This window comes from Hydra vulgaris, chromosome 01 (assembly GCF_038396675.1).
Source record: "Hydra vulgaris chromosome 01, alternate assembly HydraT2T_AEP".
Taxonomy (NCBI): domain Eukaryota; kingdom Metazoa; phylum Cnidaria; class Hydrozoa; order Anthoathecata; family Hydridae; genus Hydra; species Hydra vulgaris.
The window spans coordinates 3,523,832-3,543,282 of NC_088920.1; the positions used below are offsets into that span (position 1 = coordinate 3,523,832).

Consider the following 19,451-nt stretch of genomic DNA (forward strand, 5'->3'; position numbering starts at 1 on the left):
TTTATTTCCTAATAAGAGTTGTAAGTAGTCTTTGCAATATGTAAGTTTGTTTTAGTAGCATTTTGATACATAGCTATTTGAAAGCCTATTTCAATATTTCATATGTTATTGGAATATACTGAAACAGGAAATCAGTTAGCGAAAAATATTGTATAGCATAATGTAATTACATGATGATAATCTGAGGTATTCCTCGACCATTTTAATAAAATAAACATTTGCCGTAAAAAAACTGGCCTCTTAATTTTTTCCCGAAAATGCAACAAATCAGGCCGTATAATAACAGTAGGCCATGTATGTACTAAATCAAAAACAAAACATTATAATAAACCCTCTACAATTACTTATAATATTTTATTAATGATAATAAAGAAGATATTTTGTCCACAAAAAACATATTTTCATATAAGTAAATATATGAAAAAATATTTGAAGGGTTAAATTAATTAATTAAGGGTTAAATTAATTTGAAGGATTTATGTACATATATAAGATTTGTGCAAACAGTTATGGATTTTTTTAATAACAATTTGTTTCTTAAAGAATCTTTTAATTAACCCTAAACTAAAAAAACAACCCCCTTCCTCTAAAGAAATTGAATAAACAATTGAAAGTCCAACCTAAAAATAACCAAAACCACATCACTACCTTCAACATTTGTGAAGCAAGCAATGGTCACACAAATAATTATTTTTTGTCAAATTAGATAAAGTTTATATCTTTGAAATTTTTTAGAAAACTTGCCTATCATTCTGAAATATATCAAATATAAAATAATACTTTATACCATTCAATACATTGTCAAAACAAAAATAAAGTAAAAAGCTTTATATCAGAGGTTCCCAACCGTTTTGTACTCTAGAGCACACTCTAAAAAATTGGTAGGGTGGCTGGCACCACCATTTTTTAATTGGGACGGTACAAGCATGTGGCTACTTCAGATTTTTTGCATATACAAGAAGAGATGTGCAAATAGCAATCCCGTTCCAGGCTTGAGTCTGGCTCGCAACTAGACAAGTACTGCCAGCAAAAAAAATCACTCATACATACAATACCGCAAACATATGAATGTATTTAATAAACCTAGGCACTCAAAAAAAAAAAAAATTCTAACAAATAAATAAAAATATATTTCATTATTTATGAAAAAAAATTTTCACTGTCAAATAGTGGCTGGCACAAATCATTCCATAGGCATCATGGTGCCCGGGACCACAGGGTTGGGAACACCTGCTCTATATTATTTATATCTTGTTGAACACCTGAATGACTATCTAAAACAGGCTCACAAAAATGCAACAAAGTTTTTTACACTTACCCAAAATAGAAAACAAAAGTGAAGATTCTTTATAGGATTTATTTGAAGGATCTAGGTTAACAAGAAACTTTAACAAACTGTTTGGGCTTTTATTAGCTAATCCACAAATCATTGATAAGCAACTCTTCAGCTTCTTATTGGCCATAATCTCATCACCACTTAAACAATTATATGCATATACAGATGCACAAAACTCCATTATTGTCAAGTGTGCAAACTGATAATAACAACCGAGATCTGTTTCAATCCTTTCTATAAATCCAAAAAAATTACCTTCATTTCTGTCAAAGTCATTAATAAAAGCTTGAATTTCATCTTTGGAAAAAATTATTTTATTGTTAACAAACATGTTGTATGCAATTTTACAAATATTTAAAATATATTTTTTATTGGAACTGCCTTCGATTATCTCATACATAAATTTAGTGTTTTTAATGATGTGTTTTCGCAAAAAGTATAAAAAAATATTTGTATACAAATCTGTCATTGTCAAGAATGAATTTTCATCACTTTTTTTCAAATCACTAATAACTTTACACATGGAAGATAAATAAAATGGAACAGATGCCATGGCTTTTGCAATTGGAGACTCCTTTAAAGTTGTTTTTACAACTTCTTTTTTTTCTTCCACAACATGATTTTCTACATAGTTATTTATTCCATTTTCATTAAACCCCATTATTTGAATGGTTAACTTATCGCTATGTTCTGTAGAAATACTTTGGTATTGATCTATTGCATAAACTCTGCCAGCAATTACATGTTTGTATTTTTGAATTTCTTCTAAAGCATTAACAATTGAATAATTACAAGTCAAACATGGATTTATTAACTCATTGAAATATTTGAATTCATCTAATCCATCAATTATAAATAGTGCAGTATGATTACTAAATTTAAAGTCCTTTACAATATCTTTGTAGAAAACATTTAGTAATTCATTTATGTTAGAAATATTTGGATATTGATTAAGTCTCCTGCATTCCAAATAAAAAACAAGTTCAACATTTTTCCAAATTAAACCATTTGACCAATCAAGCAAACATTTTCTAAGCAACCATGTTTTCCCAATACCAGCTATTCCAGATATTAATATTGTAGATTTTTCTTTCGTAAATATATCCCTATATGGAATTGGAGTGTAACGCATTTGGTTTTCCAGAAATTTCTCTCGTTCAACACTAAAAACAGCATCTACTAAGCGTTCCTCTTGAGCATTCACTGCATCTACAATACATAGATCAACAAATTTTTGTATCAGATCAACATTTACAGATGCTTTTGATAGCGGTTGAAGTTCGCCAATTTTCCCATAAAATTTAAGATAATATTTTTTTAGTTCATCGGACATCCTCAACAGATCTAAATAAAACAAAACAATTTCTATTACAGTCATAACCATGATTTTGTTAATGTTCATGATCATGATGATGGTAATCATCATTACTACAATTTTATACTAACATAAAGTGATTATCAAAATATATTTTCTATTAAATCTAAAGAATTTAAATAATTATTTGTAAAGTTGATTTTTATTGACTTGAGGTTGAAATCATTTTTAACAAACTTTTTTTTAGAGTTAATGTTATTTTATTTGATACACTTTTTATTTGTTATTATGTCTAAACTTTTTATTTGTTTTTATGTTGACAAAACTTTCACTTTAAATTATCACTACGAACCAATATTTTTTACTAAAATTTATTGAAGTTATGACTTCTAGCAAAACCTTATTAAAGGCCTTATAACAAACTAAAGTTTTAGACAAGCGGACATGGAGGATTTATTTTAAAATATAACAAACTAAAGTTTTAGACAAATGGAAGCTTTATGCTACTCTTTTATTTTAGAAAATCTTGACGCAGTTTCATTTAAAGAGTAAAAAGTTATGATTAAAAATAGTTTAAATATCCTCCTGGCAAGAAACTCTGCAAATATTGTAAACAAAAGATCGCCAGACAAGAATATCCCAGAAGAATGCAAGAAAAGAAATAAATAAAGGTGAAAAAAATGATGAGAATTTCTCTTACGCCATCTACTAATATTCATTCTCGTGTTACTCGTCATTAAATTGAGTCTCATCCTTTTTCTGTGATTGTTTCAAAATGCTCTAAAAACTCTTCTAGTTTTTTTCCTTGAACATCAGTTATTTGGAATTCGCTTCCTTCATCTTGCTTTCCTAATTCATATAATTTACAATCTGTCAATCATTATCTTGCTCTACAATCTTCATCTTTTCTTTTCCAGTAACTTCCAACTCTAATAGTGGTTGCTTGCAGCCTTGTTGGAAGCAAATATGTTCGAAAAAAAAAAGGTGCAGATGATACACATACTGACTGTGTTTGTTCTTATCACGAAAATGTCATATTGCGCCAAAAGAAACGAGTTGTACTTAGTTGCTCAATATTTTCAGTCATTGACTTTAATGGATATTTCTGGTTGAGTACGCACAAAAAGTCCTTGGGTCCCGTGAAATAATTTATTTTTTACTTTTCAGTCCATTTTTTAAAATGTTGTTTCTAAAAAGTTTTTTTATATTTTTTTTATTTTACAACAGCGATTATATTTATTTACGCTAAACTAAAGCTCAAAAAGTTTGTTGTTTATTGTTTGTTTTAATTACTTTTCTAAACGTTTTCTTTTATTTATGCTAAATAAATTCTGTTTTCTGTTGTTTGTTAATTACTTTTTAATGATTTCTTTTATTATTACCGCTGACTTCATGTTTATTTTGCGCGAACACCAAAAAATAAACAAACCGACAAGAAAGCAAATTAATAAAAATGTTGTATAAAAGACTTACGTTAACTTTATTTTGGCATTTTTTAGAAATTTTTAGATTTTTTCAAAGTCGAGGAGAATTTAGTTTAGACATTATTATTTAGACATAATTCTCTAATATGACAAAAGTTAATAAAAAACCCTTTTTAAAAATAGAACTATCCTGATAATACTTCTAGAAATAATAAGACACTTTTTATAAGTAAGAAAAAATTATGTCTTAAAGTAGTTTTTTTTATTACGTAAATTGAGGGGGATATTTTGTCATGTTTATAAGGTTATAGTTTCTAAACCGCTGCAATTCAACCTAAATAATGCAGATAACAAAAAATTATATGAATTTAAAATAGGCTATTTTTATGATTTGTAGATTTAAAATGAAACTTTGTTGCGCTTATAAAGCTATAAATTTTAAGCTATTGCTCTTGGAATTTTGAAAAATCAAATATAATCCAGGCCTTCCCAGGAAAGCTGCTCAGTCACATGCCTTGGTTGTCCAAGCATGAAACAATTTTTTCAGAACATTTTTTTTAACAAGCAATTTAAAAAACACAGTAACTTAAAAAATATAGTAAAAATAAATGCACATTTTTTATTGTTGAAATAACCCTCTCTCAAAACAGTAGCATCTTGACTCTAAACTTCAACAACAAAACTCAAAACTCAAAAAAAAAAAAAAACTCAAAACTCAAAAACTCAAAACTCAAAAACTCAAAAACTCAAAAAAAAAAAACTCAAAACTCAAAAAAAAAAAAAAAAAAAGAATGATAATTTTAATAAGTTTGTTTTAAACTTGTTCTTGTTCAATTGCAAGCATACTTTCCAAACAATTTTTAAGAGTAGTGAACACTATTAGGTCAATTGCCACATCACAAAGGAACGTTATTTATAAAATTATTACAGGCTGAAAATATATAAAAGCGTCCCTTTAGTAATTGATTACGCTAAAACCACCTACAAAATCGATAGTCCATCTAGATATATCTAGATAAGTCATAAATGTTTAACAATAAAAAAAAACATTCATAACAGATGGGATTTGTTGTTAGCTACCAAAATAAAAAGTTATTTATCATTATTATATAAATTGTGATACTGCTACATCTAGGAATTATAACGTACTTGGTGAATTCAATTAACATCTTATTATTTTATTATATTGTGTTACCACTTCAGAAGCCAAGGTGGCCACTACAAAAAAATCTTTAAAAAATTGAAGTAAAAGCACATTTTTTGAAATATATCCCAAAACAATAGCATCATGACATTAAACTTGAGCAACTAGAAGACTTCACCCTGACAACAAGCTATCTTCTTGTTAATGATATTACCAACGCATTGGGGTCTTATTTATAGTTTTAAATAAGAATAAAACAGTTAATTTTTGCTTTGTCTATATCAACCTTAATAAATTATATAAGAAATTTATTTAAAAAAATCTAGATAAAAACTTAATATAGTAATACAAGAAATTTTTGTTATTCATCAGTGAATTATTAAGTGAGCATTGCAGAAAAAATATTGTTTTAAAGCGACCAATGAGATATGAATTTATATAAGCCAGTAACACAATGAACAAAATTGATGATTAGTAACAATAATAAAATAAGCAACTGAAGTAAACATTAAAAACGCATATTTAATGAAAAAAGTTGAAATTTAAATGAAAAAAATAAAAATTAATGAAAGAAAATTATTTAACATAAAAAATTTTCCTATTTTAAAGCAAACAAAGAGTAAAACAATTTAAATAATTACCTTTTTTGGAAGAAACATTGGAATTTTTGTTTGGTGAACTTGAAATCTCTAAAAAATATAAAGTTCTTACTCATAACTAAAACTTTAAATAAAAATATGGAGTTGAAAAAAACAACACTGAAAATGTATGTATAAAAAAAAATCTAAAAGGGTTCAACTCACTCAGCAAGGCTTAATTACAAAGGTATGAAACTACAAATGTATGAAATTACAATTTTTTTTTTTTGTAATTTACTTCCCCAATGCCAAGAAGGCCACTACAGATGAGGAGGCTACTTGTGGGTATAACCCTCGCCGAACTCTATAACTCCGAAACACGAACTTTGACAAACAAGGCCGCTGTGCAGAGAAACAAGTTGAGCGCGGTACAACCAGGGATGTGGTGGGATTCGATCTCGAAACCTCTCGCTTATGAAGCGAGCGCTCTACCACTATACCACTACCGCATGTATGTACTACAAATGTATGAAACTGAAAAAACTCAAAACAAAAACAAATGAAACTGCACCCAACAAACTGAGCAAAAAGAAAATAGTGTTGTAAATTTACAAAAAGCTTAATAATTTATCAAAATCATTCAACTGTATCCATGACTTTTTCAAAACTATAATTAAGACATTGAAAGTGTCTGTAAAAATGCTAAGAGCTTACAGACAAATCAGGTCAGGCAGCTCACCAAGACTAGATGTCTAGCTTTTACATAAAAGAATACTTTTTCCTTCATAAAAACCTGACAACAACAATCCTAGTTAAGTATGTTTTAAAAGAGCTTTTCACTGCTTGTCATTTACTCATCCCAATGCCAATATCTAGGTGTGTATAGATGACCTAACCCAATCCCTAACAAATTGAGTTTGCCCACCTGCTCTGGCAACATAAAATGTGACTCATCTGAGATGATTACCTGCAATTAGTACATAACTGGGTTATTATTAGTTAAGTGTCTTGTAAAATCCTTACCTAAAAAGAAAAACACCGATGTTTTTCTTTTTAGGTAAGGATTTTACAAGACACTTAACTATTTAACATTAGTGTTGTCCATGTAGGAAAAACAACAACACTTTAATGATGTTTACAGCGCTAAGTGTTGTTTCTAACAGTTTAGTGAATTAAACAGAGTATTGTTCCTAACAGTTTATTAAATATTTTACTAGCTATTTGTGAAATGATAAAATGCTCACTTTTAATTGTTAATGATCTTCTGATTGTGTTCAAGTAATCCATAAATGGCAAACTGTTTAGTGGAGCAGACAAAATGAGTTTAGTCATAATGAGCACTGAAAAAAAAGCGTAATGATGCCTGCTTTTTAATGATGCCAGCAAAAGTCACATCATATGCTCACTCATTATTTTGACATAATTTTGTACAAATTGTAGCATTCCTACACACCACTTGTAGGCATCTACTACATCCCTGGTAGTGCTGTGCTCAACTTGCTTCGTTGTGTAGCAGCCATGTTTGTCAAGTTTTGTATTTTGGAGTAATAGAGTTGAGAGAGGGTTGTAACCATAATTAAAGTACCCTCCTTAACCATAGTGGTATTCTTGACCTTAGGGAGGTTTGACATAAAAAAAAATTTCTACCCACACTCAGAAAACTAAATTACAAAAAAAAAAAAAAATTAAATTTATAAACGCTGGCAAAAAAAGGGGATTGTTGAGACATAATCTAATCTTTTTAAAAATAATATGGATTAAATTGGCAAGATCATTCAACTAGAAAGAATACTATCTGAGAAATAAAAACATGGATAAATGAAACATTCTACCAACACAAGTAAAACTAACATGTGAATTATTTTGTAAAAAACACTCAACTTACAGACGTACACAGAAAAAAAGCTGTGGTAGTGGAGTAACTCCTTCAAAAACTCTCTGCAGTTACAAGGTGGACAAAAAGAATCTCTTTTAGAGGTTTTGCATAACAAAATCTCTGAGAGAGTGACAAATTATTTAAAATATGTTCTAATTAAGAACCTTTCCTTTAATGGGAAAATTCTTTTATGTAACATAAAAACTCATTTTAGGTATTTTTAATGAACACAGATCACTTGAAATTCTTTTAACTATTCCAAAAATTTATGAGTGTATTTTGCTATTGATTTGTGAAAAATTTTTAATTTTTTTAAAAAGTTATTCTTTTTTTCACAAATTATTAGCAAAAAACACTTAGAAATTTTTGGAATAGTTAAAAGAATTTCAAGTGATCTGGAACAAGATAATAAAAAGTAGTATTATATCAACAGAGAGTTTGGATTGAGCAGCAATATGATCAGGGTTAGTAGAAAATTTTTAAATTTTCCATTTTATCATTTTACTTCTGACAAAGAAAGTATAATTTATAATAAACATGTTTTAATCAAATTTTTAATCTATTTTATAAAAATTATTATATTTTTTTCAAGTAATCATTTTTTTCTTTAATTATGAATTTTCAATTTATTCATATAGATACTTATAGAGAGGCTGAATCTACCAACAGTTGTAAAATATCAGAGTATTAAAAGTTTAATGTTGCACATGGAATATGTCCCTGTTAATGCTTTTGATGTGCATTGGTGAGGCCACACAAGAAGTCCAAAGTTACAACTTCAAGTTACCTAGCAGGACTTAGACAATTGCATAGCTCATTGCTTTGGATGCCAGGATCTATCTACGAATAAAACAAGTTATTTTTAAACTTAAATCATACCTAAAGTAACCTAAAATATTAAACATAAAAAATCATTTCTACCAGCTAACTGGTTCAATTTTAACCTTTCAAAAAACTATGTGGTCTTTGAAGCAACCTTCCATCAGTTAAATCTTATCCCATGCTAAATTCACTAGACTTGCTTGATCATTGTAAACCTAATTTAAACTCAACTGTACTTTTATCTGATCACAGTATTGATAAGTACTATCCGTTGATTCGCAATAGCCACATCATAATTTTTTCTATAGCTGATTTGCAAAGATTCCAATAGCTACATTTTAATTTTTTTAACTACATTACATCCAACAAGGCTGCAAACAATCACTTTTAGAATTGGATGTTACTGGAAAAGAAAATACAAAGTTTATAAAGAAAGATAATGATTAACAGACAACTAATTAGATTGCAAATTATATGAATCAGGAAAGCAAGAAAAAGGAAGCGAAATCCAAAAAACTGATGTTTAAGGGGAAAAAAAAGACAAATAAGAATTTTTGGAGCACTTAGGAACAGACACAGTAAAAGCATGAGACTTTATTGAGTGACGAGTAACACAAGAATGATTTTTAGTAAATGGCACAAAAGATGCTAGCTCTTTAGAACAGCGCCCACTAAAATATTTAAAGAAAAGAGAAAGAGAAGCAATGTTACAACAATGTGACAATGGTTGAAAGTTGGCTGCAAATGCAGGTCCAACTATGTTAACAATACGTTTTTGCACCTTGCCTAAAAGAGAAAAGGAATCATTGGAAGATCTGCTCCAGATATAGCAACAGTATTCCATACAAGGACAGATTTGAGACTGAATTGCATCTTTTTCCATTTTCGTTTTAAGTTTTTTTTTGACTTTTTAAAAATTTTATATATGAATCAATCATTCAAAATATACATTGATTAAATATACTTATAACTAGTTTGAATAGAAAACCTTTTTGAGAAGTAACAGCAGTGCTAGTCTCACTTTTAAATATGAGGTACATTTTCTTTTCCTTTCTAATTATATTCATTTCCCCAAACCTCCGCAACAGTCAATGTATTCATTATTTAAAAAAAATACAAACAAGTCAGTAAAGAAAGGTTCATTTTTAAAATCAGTGTTATTTAGTTTCATATAATGCTCTTCAATATTTGATTTTATGGTGTTAAGATATAAAGTGAGTGATTCAACCATTGGTTGTAAGCTGAAAGATAGCAGAAACTAAATTATTGACTTAAAACAAAATGTTGTTTCATTTGTTACCTTAGCATGTAAAAAGTTGGTTACCTAGCATGGAAAATGTTTAGAATTGAATGTGATGATAAACCCAGCTGTTGCTTATTTTTATGAAGCATGTTCATAGAAAACAAAGTATCAAGAAAATGCTTCAAAACTGAGCTAGCCTTTGCTAAAAGATCATTCACACTTCTTAGCTGTTTGAAAATCAAGTTAATTAAATTCAACTTAATTATACAAATTTGAAGACTTAAGATAACAAACACACCTAAAATAAATAATTACATATTTTAGTTTTAGGTGATCGGAGATCATTCAGACTTCTTTGCTTTAAAGGTGCTTAAAGAAGACCTAACGTTTTTATCACAGAGCACTGCCGAAAGCATTTAAACAGAAATTTCACACCTACTTCCTTATTAATGGTGCTTATTAGGCCAGAACATGTATCAAACCAAAAGATTTCAAGATTCAACAACTGCACTACAGCTGCATTAAAATATATATATATATATATATATATATATATATATATATATATATATATATATATATATATATATATATATGTATTTATATACAATTATATATATAAAACTATATATATATATATATATATATATATATATATATATATATATATATATATATATATATATATATATATATATATATATACATATGTGTATATATATATGTATGTATTTATATACAATTATATATATATATGTGTGTGTATATATATATATATATATATATATATATATATATATATATATATATATATATATGTATATATACACATATATATACATACATATATGCAAACTGCATGAACCTAAAATTATAATAATTAATATTTTATACATTATATCGTCAGTTTTATCATATATATTAACAAAATATCTTTTTTTGGGGCTTTTTATCAAAATTTTTGTGCATAGTTTCATTATGATGATTTCGTTAGAGGGGAGTTTAAATCCTGTTTGTAACTTAAAAAACTTTAAAGAAACTTTCAGTTGTAAATTCTAACAATATAAGGCTTGAATGAAACTATACGCAGTTAAAACTCGTTACATAATTAAAATAGATATTAATTAATTATTGAAATAAAATTTACACATGAAATAAGTTCAAGTTTTTAATTTTTTTTTCACTTTAATTTTAAATTAAAAAAAACAAACAGTATAAACAGTCATTTAAATAAACAGCTGTTTGCTGTTGTTGATTTTTCTTAAAAAACAAATAAATTTCAAAATTAAGCTGTGAATTATGATAACAATCATCGATTTTCTGTAAGAATGGACGCATTACATACTTAATTTCTAATAAAAATGTGAGAAATATTTTTATATTTTGTAGCCTTTCTAACATAGAAAATGTTTAGTTCCACCTAAATTGTATATCCACTTTAACTAAATGTAAAGGCAAATTTAGAACATTAAGAGTGGTAAAAATATTCAGAAAACATTCTAGCATTAACCATTTGAATCATTTTTACTATAAGATCATTCTTACTTCTCTGCAAATGAAAAATCAGTAATGTGCAACAAATGAAATCAAGCAGGTCATACAACCAGAAGTCTTAGATTTTGCTGATTTTTACACCACTCAAAGATTTTAATAAGTTATAAACATTTCCAAAATTTAGTTATCTAATTCTAACCTGTTTTAAAGACATGAACATTCAAACTTTGCGTATAAACAACATAAATCCGCCATTTTGAAAAATGGTTTTGGTCTGTGTTTTTATTTTATGTGCAACAAAAAGCTGAAAATGTGTACAATTATTTATTTTGAGGCAATGAATCTAATATAACAACTTAAAATATTTAAAAATCAACATAAAAACTCCAATTTTTAACTCTATTGCAACTTTACTGGGGCATTTTTCTAGCTACAATCAACCGGACAAATTTAGAACTTGAAGCTCCAAGAAATAGATACGGATTTAGAACTTTTAGATAGCTAGGTATCACGTTACATGGTTATTGATGGCAAACATAACTTATCTGAAACACTATCAGTTTAGTAAAGCTGAGGACAAACGAAAACATCTTAGTAATATGAAATATACAATAGTAAAGTAAGATATGACTTCGGTTGATATAGATCAAGCATTATGCTCAGTCAGTCAGAAATATTAGGAGAAATGTTATACCCAGACTTTTAAATACTTCAAAGAGCGGGTTTATTAACATAAAGGATTTATCACGCCACGCAGTTCATTGACCCACAGAACTGGACTGACAACAAAGAGTTTGGTGTGGACGAAATAAAGTTTTTGTCCACGCATTTTAAAACACCATTAGAACATTCAAATTTTAATGAAACGTTAATTATTCAAGAATAAACTATTTTTAATTCATGCAAGAACAAATCTTGAAGCAATGGTACGTAATGGCCAGACAAGAGAAATTTGGAGGTCAACATTCTTGTATAAAAAGTCAAAGTTTTCTAATTTATTAATTATTTTAACAATTTCTGGATCAAACTCAAGCAAATGTTTAGCACAGTTACTAGCAAATTATCAGATCAACGCTTGATCCATGAGTCACGATACGCTAAATGATAGCATTTTGATATTAGGAAACCATGGAACTGGTCAAAATGTTATGTTGATGATGATCCAGATGACATTACAACAACAGCACCATTAATTCCAAATCAAGTTCTCGATGATGACAATGAAATAGACAGTGCTGATGAAGATATGACTGACAAATTAGCAGCATTCAGTTTTGAAAATAAAATAGAGAAAAGACCGCTGACAACAGTTGAGGGGAAAATCTGTTATTTAACTTACAACTAATAGTTTTGAAGAAGAATTTCAAACTATTCTTGTGTTATAATCTACTAATTTTTTGATGATAAAAAAAGCGTTATATAAATAAGAAATTATTAAAAAATATATTTAATATTTATAAAAAAAATTCAAAAAAAAATTAATTATTAAAAAAATATCAAGAAATAAAAAAACCATTAATCGTAAATATTAAGTTAAGCATTTTAAATACATATCAAAACAACGAAAGCAAAAAATTTTAGCCACGAATTTATTCCTCTACTATTATAAGAACTTATATATATATATATATATACATATATATATATATATATATATATATATATATATATATATATATATATATATATATATATATATATATATATATACACAAATATACATATATCAGTAAATAGAAGAAAATAAAAATAAAGTTTGATTCTTGCTTAGTATTGTTACCTCCAAATTTTGTTTCAATTTTATTCACAATATCTAAACGGCTAAAATCCATCAACTCTTTTTTTAATTGCTCCCATGAAAGATTTCCATTTTTTTGCTTCCACTTTTTCAAAACATTATCAGCTTTCTCATAACAATTTTTGTTATCAGATTTAATGTTATCAAGATCTGAATCACTTAGACCTAGGTGTCTCCCCCATTGCAACCAATCACTTCCAATATTATAGCTTACTTCACCACAACATTTTGAAATAAATTCATCAGAAGCCAAATCATTTCTAGACACTAAATATAAGAAATTTTAATTTTGAATGCATAAAAAAAAAAAAAAGGCAAATAAATTTAAAAAAACAAAAAACAAAAAAAAAATTGGTGTTTATGGGTATATAAAAAGGATTTTATAAGGAATTTAAAAAATTGATCAACCAATTAATTTATTAGATAATTAAGTCATAATTGGTAATAACTATTATGCATTAAAAAGGTTAAGATTAAAGTTTTGAAAACAAGATCTATAGCAATATAAAAATTAACAAACTCAAGTAAACACATTTAAAAAATAAAAATAGTCAAAAAGCCGGAACTTACCTGCGGAAGAAATAAAATGGCGTTAAAAATTAAGAAGTTTTTTGTTATTATCTTATTCAACAATTTGTTTTGGAAAGTTTAATTAACTTTCAACTTATTTTCTAATGTTATGAACACAACTTGTCTCGCCACTAAGGGATCTCTTTAACACACACACACACACACACACACACACACACACAAAATAAAATGATACAAATATATTTAGATATTCAGATAGCCTTAATTTATAAAAATCCGGTTCGGATTACTGGTATAATCAGTAATCTACCAGTATTAGATGAACTATTACATATAGTCGCGATACAAATATATTTAGATATTCAGATACAAATATATTTAGTTATTCAGATAGCCTTAATTTATAAAAATCCGGTATCGGATTACTGGTATAATCAGTAATCTACCAGTATTAGATGAACTATCACATATAGTCGCAATCAAAAGTTTGAAATTTTATCTGAGATATTCCCAACTGGTGTTGCAATAAGTGTTGTGATTAGAATTAGAAGACGATTATGATTGTGATTAGAATTAGAAGACGATTGTGATTAGAATTAGAAGACAATTAGAAGACGTTTGTGCAAACAATTTAACTTAAATAGCCATGTTCCGGCAAAAAAAACTTGCCTTTCTCAAAAAAATATTAGAGACCGAATCGCCTTCTGTCAAAAATACAAGCACTGGTCAGCGGAAGATTGGAAGGATGTAATTTTTAGTGATGAATCACTAATCGAACAGTTTGGTTGTCGATCTACAAGCATTAGACGCCCGCCTTGCCAACAATACAACTCCCAGTATTTGCTTTCTACAGTAAAACATTGCCCTAAAATCATGATATGGGGTGCCATTACAGTAAATCAAAGTGGTGGTTTATGGTTTATGCCTTCTAACACCACAATAAACAGCCATATTTATCTTGAAATACTTAAAGAAAAACTTAAAATATTCATGAACATCACAAATGCCCACAACTTTCAGCGTGACGGAGCACCCTGTCACAGGTCCAAACTTGTGAGCAGTTTATTGCGTGAGAATGGGATTGAGATTATTGGCCCCTGGCCTGGTAACACACCTGACCTTAATCCCATTGAAAACTGCTAAAGTCATCTTAAAAACGAAGTTCAGAAACTAAGACCCTTATCTTTGGATGATTTACAAGAAAAAATTTGGCAGGTATGGACTCAACTTATGATTTCTGAATATTTAAGAAAGCTCATTCACTCTATGCCTAACTGCTTAGCTAATTGTTTAAAAGCTAAAGGACATCATACCAAGTATTAATATCAAATATTCAACTCAAACCAAGTAATAATATCAAATATTCAAACATTAACTAATGTTTCATAGATATTATTTTTGTCAATTTAAATAGTTACTAATATATTTTGATAAAATAAATGAAGATTTTAATGAAAACTGTGTTTTTTTATGCAATGCTCCAAACTTTTGATCACGACTGTACATACATACATACATACATACATACATACATGCATGCATACAGACATGCATACGTATGTATGCATGTATGTATGCATGCATGTATGTATGTATGTACATACATACATCATTTAAACATAAAATCATTAAAAGTAAAAGTTTAGATTCTTTTTATATAACAACACTAATACAAACTTTGAAATGGATGCACTTTATAAAAGATTTGGACATTCGGTGCTAAACTATTCAAAGATAAATATAACATTGGGAGTGTTGTACATTAAACAATAAGAGTTTATAACACTATAAGGTTTCACAATCAAAAGGTTTCTTGGTTTTATTTATGATAAATATCTACTTAAACTGCAGAGCTCAAAGAGTAAAAAGAAATGCAACTTGCCATGTCCACCCCTTCTCCTGAATAGAATTGTGTTAATAATATTGACTGATTTTCAGGATTTATAATGTTTAACGTTTTCAGATGTCGTTATAACGTTTGCTGATTTATAATTTTATGTTTCAAAATAAAATTATTGAACAAATAAAAAAATCAACTAAAAAAAGCATATACCTTCTTTTTCAACTGAGCTGCTAAATAGACAATTTCCCATTTTATCGTAGAAACCTTAAAATAATCAATACAACAAAATTATAAATAGATAAGAAATATGCTTCTACCAAGAAAATATATAAAGTTAATATATACAGGCCCATAGTAAGATGAAAAAGGACCATAGTAAGGTAAATAGTAGTTCTATTTTTAATTACTTTTAAAATTGCTGTTTTAGTTACTTTTAGAATATGTTGTTTTTCTTTTTTACCTTTAGTATATGTTGTTAAACTACTCTATGTACATAATGATCTGTTGAATAAGTATTATATATAATCATATATCAAAGACTTTTTTTTTATGGTCAACTTATCGCTGATATTTTATTTACCAGTATTAAATGCTTATGAGGGATTCCAGAATCATGCAAAAAAACTTTTTTTTACAAAAAAAGTGCTTTTGTACACACTAAACTTCTCGTATCATTTTATCTCATATATTATCTAAGTTGAAAATAAAATATACAAAAAAAATTGGTCTCAGATCATTTTTACAAAATAACTTTTTTTTATAAAGTGCTTTCATACACAAATTTATGTCTATACCAAGTCGAAAGTTAAATATAGACAAAAAATAGATCTTGGTTTATTTTAAGTGTTTACTGTAAAATTGGAAATCTCCTTTCATCGAACTAAAAACAGTGAAAATAAAATAACTTACAGCATGTTTCCTTAATTAATTTATATTAACATAAAATATAAAATATAGCAAGTTAAATTTTAAATATTCATAAGTTCATTATGAGAAAAGTCATAAACTTTAATAATCTTACTAGCATTTTAGTTAGACACCTTGCTCAAACCATGGTTGTAATCTAGATCCCCTGCTCTAATCATGTTTGTAAATTTAACAAATTTGTCGAAATTTAACAAATTTCTAATGTAATAAATATTTTGATACTGTCATTGTACTGATGATTTGATAACTAAAATAACAAAAATGCTCTAATCTGCATTAAATGGAATAGGTGAAGTGAGATTTATTTGATTAACTTGTAATAGAGCCATACTTGACCATAATCATTCATCATATGTTTTTAGATTAGTCGTGCCAAACTTAAGTTTTAAAACTTTTTAACCTTTCTTCTCTAACTGCTCTAAATTAGTTTTATTAGCTAAAGATACAACTATAATTATAAAACCATATCAAAAACATTTTAATAAGTTAGCCATTATACAACAGGTAGCAACAGTCTTGAATGTCATGACTTTTTTATATGAATTAAAGTTCACCAACCACTGAGAGCACAATGCTGTAACAGAAGTGAGATCTTTTTGAAACTTAAAGTTTTCAAATTTTTATTAATACCTTCTTGTCAATTTTACTGATAAAATTAGTTTTATTTGCTGATGATAAAACTATATAATCTAGTCTTGATATAAAACCATAACTTTTTGATTAGCTAGCCGTAATACAACAAATAGCAACAGCTTATCATGAAGTTTACTTTTCTTTTCTGAATTTTATCTTTAAGTTTACTTTTCTTTGTCTCTCTGTTTTTTTACTCCTATTTCAAATTCCATTCTTTAAAAAGCTCTTATTTATCTTTATATAGAATACTGTTATAATTTTTAAGTTAGGTTTTATGTTAGATCATCTAAATAGATTTAATTATATTAATAAATTAGAACATCTTTCTTTTTTAAAAACATATTTAAAAAATAGTATATAAACATATTTAAAAAGTAGGTGAACTTGCTAGCATGTAGTTTGATAAAGGACAAAATCTCCTTTTTGCGAAAATTGTAAATGAAATAAGTTACTTCATAGTTTAAAAACCAGAGTCACTTGATCAATACTTATTATACCAAAAATACCTAATTTTTTAAAATTTGTTAGGCATAATAAAAAGTAAATTATAAAATCACTTATATTACAAATTACAAATTTTATAAAAACAAAAAGAAGTAAAAGGATTCTTTAAAGTTTTATTTTAACTTTTTTTTCAAATCAAAATTTTTATGTTTTAAATGTGCTAACTGTAAACTTTTTTCAACAAATTTATATTTCTTATTTCTTATTATTAATTTAATTAATTAAATTTTTTTAAATTAAATATTTTGTATGCAATATAAATACTATTTTTAAACACTATTTTAAACACTATTTTTACATTTTGATTTTACAAGACAACTTTATTTTTAAAAAGTTTTCTTAAAAACTTCTTAAGAGAAAAGTTTTTAAGAAGTTTCAAAGAAGTTTTCTTAAAAACTTCTTTATTTAATGAAGTTTTTGCTCACACCCAACAAACAAAAATAATAGAATTAAAAAATTCTAACTGTAGTAATTTTTTAAATCACGCTTTTCTAGTATTCTATCTGTCAACACTATAATTTACTAACCTACAAAGATTGATTATACAATTATGTTTAATGGATATCTTTCAAAATATTTACGTTACACAATTTTAATCTACTAAACAGAAAAAACTAAACAATGGAAACTATTACTCATAAACAACTTATTAAATATAAAATACAATAACAAAAACTATTTTTAAATTAAAAAATTGGATAACTATAGCAACCACTTGATTGTGACTTACAATATTTATCTTAAAGAGTAAAAAACTTTAAAATAAGGTAAATAAAATGAATTTTTTTAATATATCTTAAACTTAATAAATAAAATGTTACACAAACAAACAAAAGACCTTATTTAATAAGGTGAAAATAATTAATACAAACTAAGGGCTGTTACAAAGTTATCAAGATTAGATAAGCAAAAAAAAAGAAATATAAACTTCTTTTCTAAAGCTGTTTGAGTTATTTTAAATCTGCTTGAGTCAAATCTTGGAACTGTGTCAAGCAAATACACATCTAAAAAATGACAAGCACACATACTTTCTTATCATATTACTTTGTATTATGATAAGATAATATGTGTTATCAAATTACTTTGTAATATGATATAAATATGAATAAATGATTATCTGTGTTGAATGTATACTTTATAACAAAAATAATAGTTTAAAAAAAGAAAAAATGAGAGTTACTATATTATATGAATAATATGAATGTATTCATACTCAATATGATTACATTTACTGAGTATAAATAAATATGAATGTATTTTCATACATTCGTATTTGTTTTTTTACATTACATTAATCATTATTATTTTTTATTTTTTTTTGTCATACCTAGTATTAAAAAAAAAAAGATAGGAAGTGGACTTGGTGATAAAACCAAACTTGTCTTGACCGTGTACTTTTTATTAAGTTTATTAAAGTTTTATTTTCAATGCAACTACATGAGTGCAATATGAATTACATTATGAATATATTACAGTATGAACACATACTGCTTAATTACAGTATGAATACACGGGTTCAACCCCTCATGTGCTATATATCTTCTTTATTTTTTTGAAAAGTGAGTTACGATAAACTATTTCAAAAATTTTATCAAATTTAAAAAATACAATCACATGATAAAGATTAAAATAAAAACATATATAAATAGTACCTAAAACACTCGGAAGATTAAACATTAAATATAACTATTGCACTTTTGGTAACAATTACTCCATTCCATTTTGAATACGATGGTAGTTATTTTTAACACATTACATGACATAAAAGAACATTACTAATCATTGTACTCAGTTGTAAGAACAAGAACTTAAGACGTTCTAAACGCCATAAAACTTATTGCCAAAATGTCACATGGCATTAGCAAATGTTTACTTTTAATTTTGCAATGTTGACATTTCGAATGCGAGCGCACATTTAAACGGAATTTTACCTAGGGGAGAAATACTCCCGACGTAAACATTAGCCCGTAAATTGACCTGCAT

General features: G+C 26.8%; 1 protein-coding gene across 1 annotated transcript in view; it reads right to left on the reverse strand.

Annotated features, from left to right (window-relative positions):
• The window catches only part of LOC136073979 (NACHT, LRR and PYD domains-containing protein 3-like), a 45,138-nt gene extending 25,807 nt beyond the window's left edge, over positions 1-19,331 (reverse strand). Inside the window, exons 1-5 of the mRNA XM_065786276.1 lie at positions 19,121-19,331; positions 15,615-15,668; positions 13,013-13,297; positions 5,861-5,908; positions 1,319-2,680 (exon numbers count right to left, since the gene is read on the reverse strand). Of these exons, the coding sequence (XP_065642348.1) occupies positions 1,319-2,680; positions 5,861-5,908; positions 13,013-13,297; positions 15,615-15,668; positions 19,121-19,145 (1,774 nt within the window). The 5' untranslated portion in view covers positions 19,146-19,331. The remainder of the gene's footprint in view (positions 1-1,318; positions 2,681-5,860; positions 5,909-13,012; positions 13,298-15,614; positions 15,669-19,120) is intronic.
• Between the last annotated feature and the right edge of the window lie 120 nt (positions 19,332-19,451).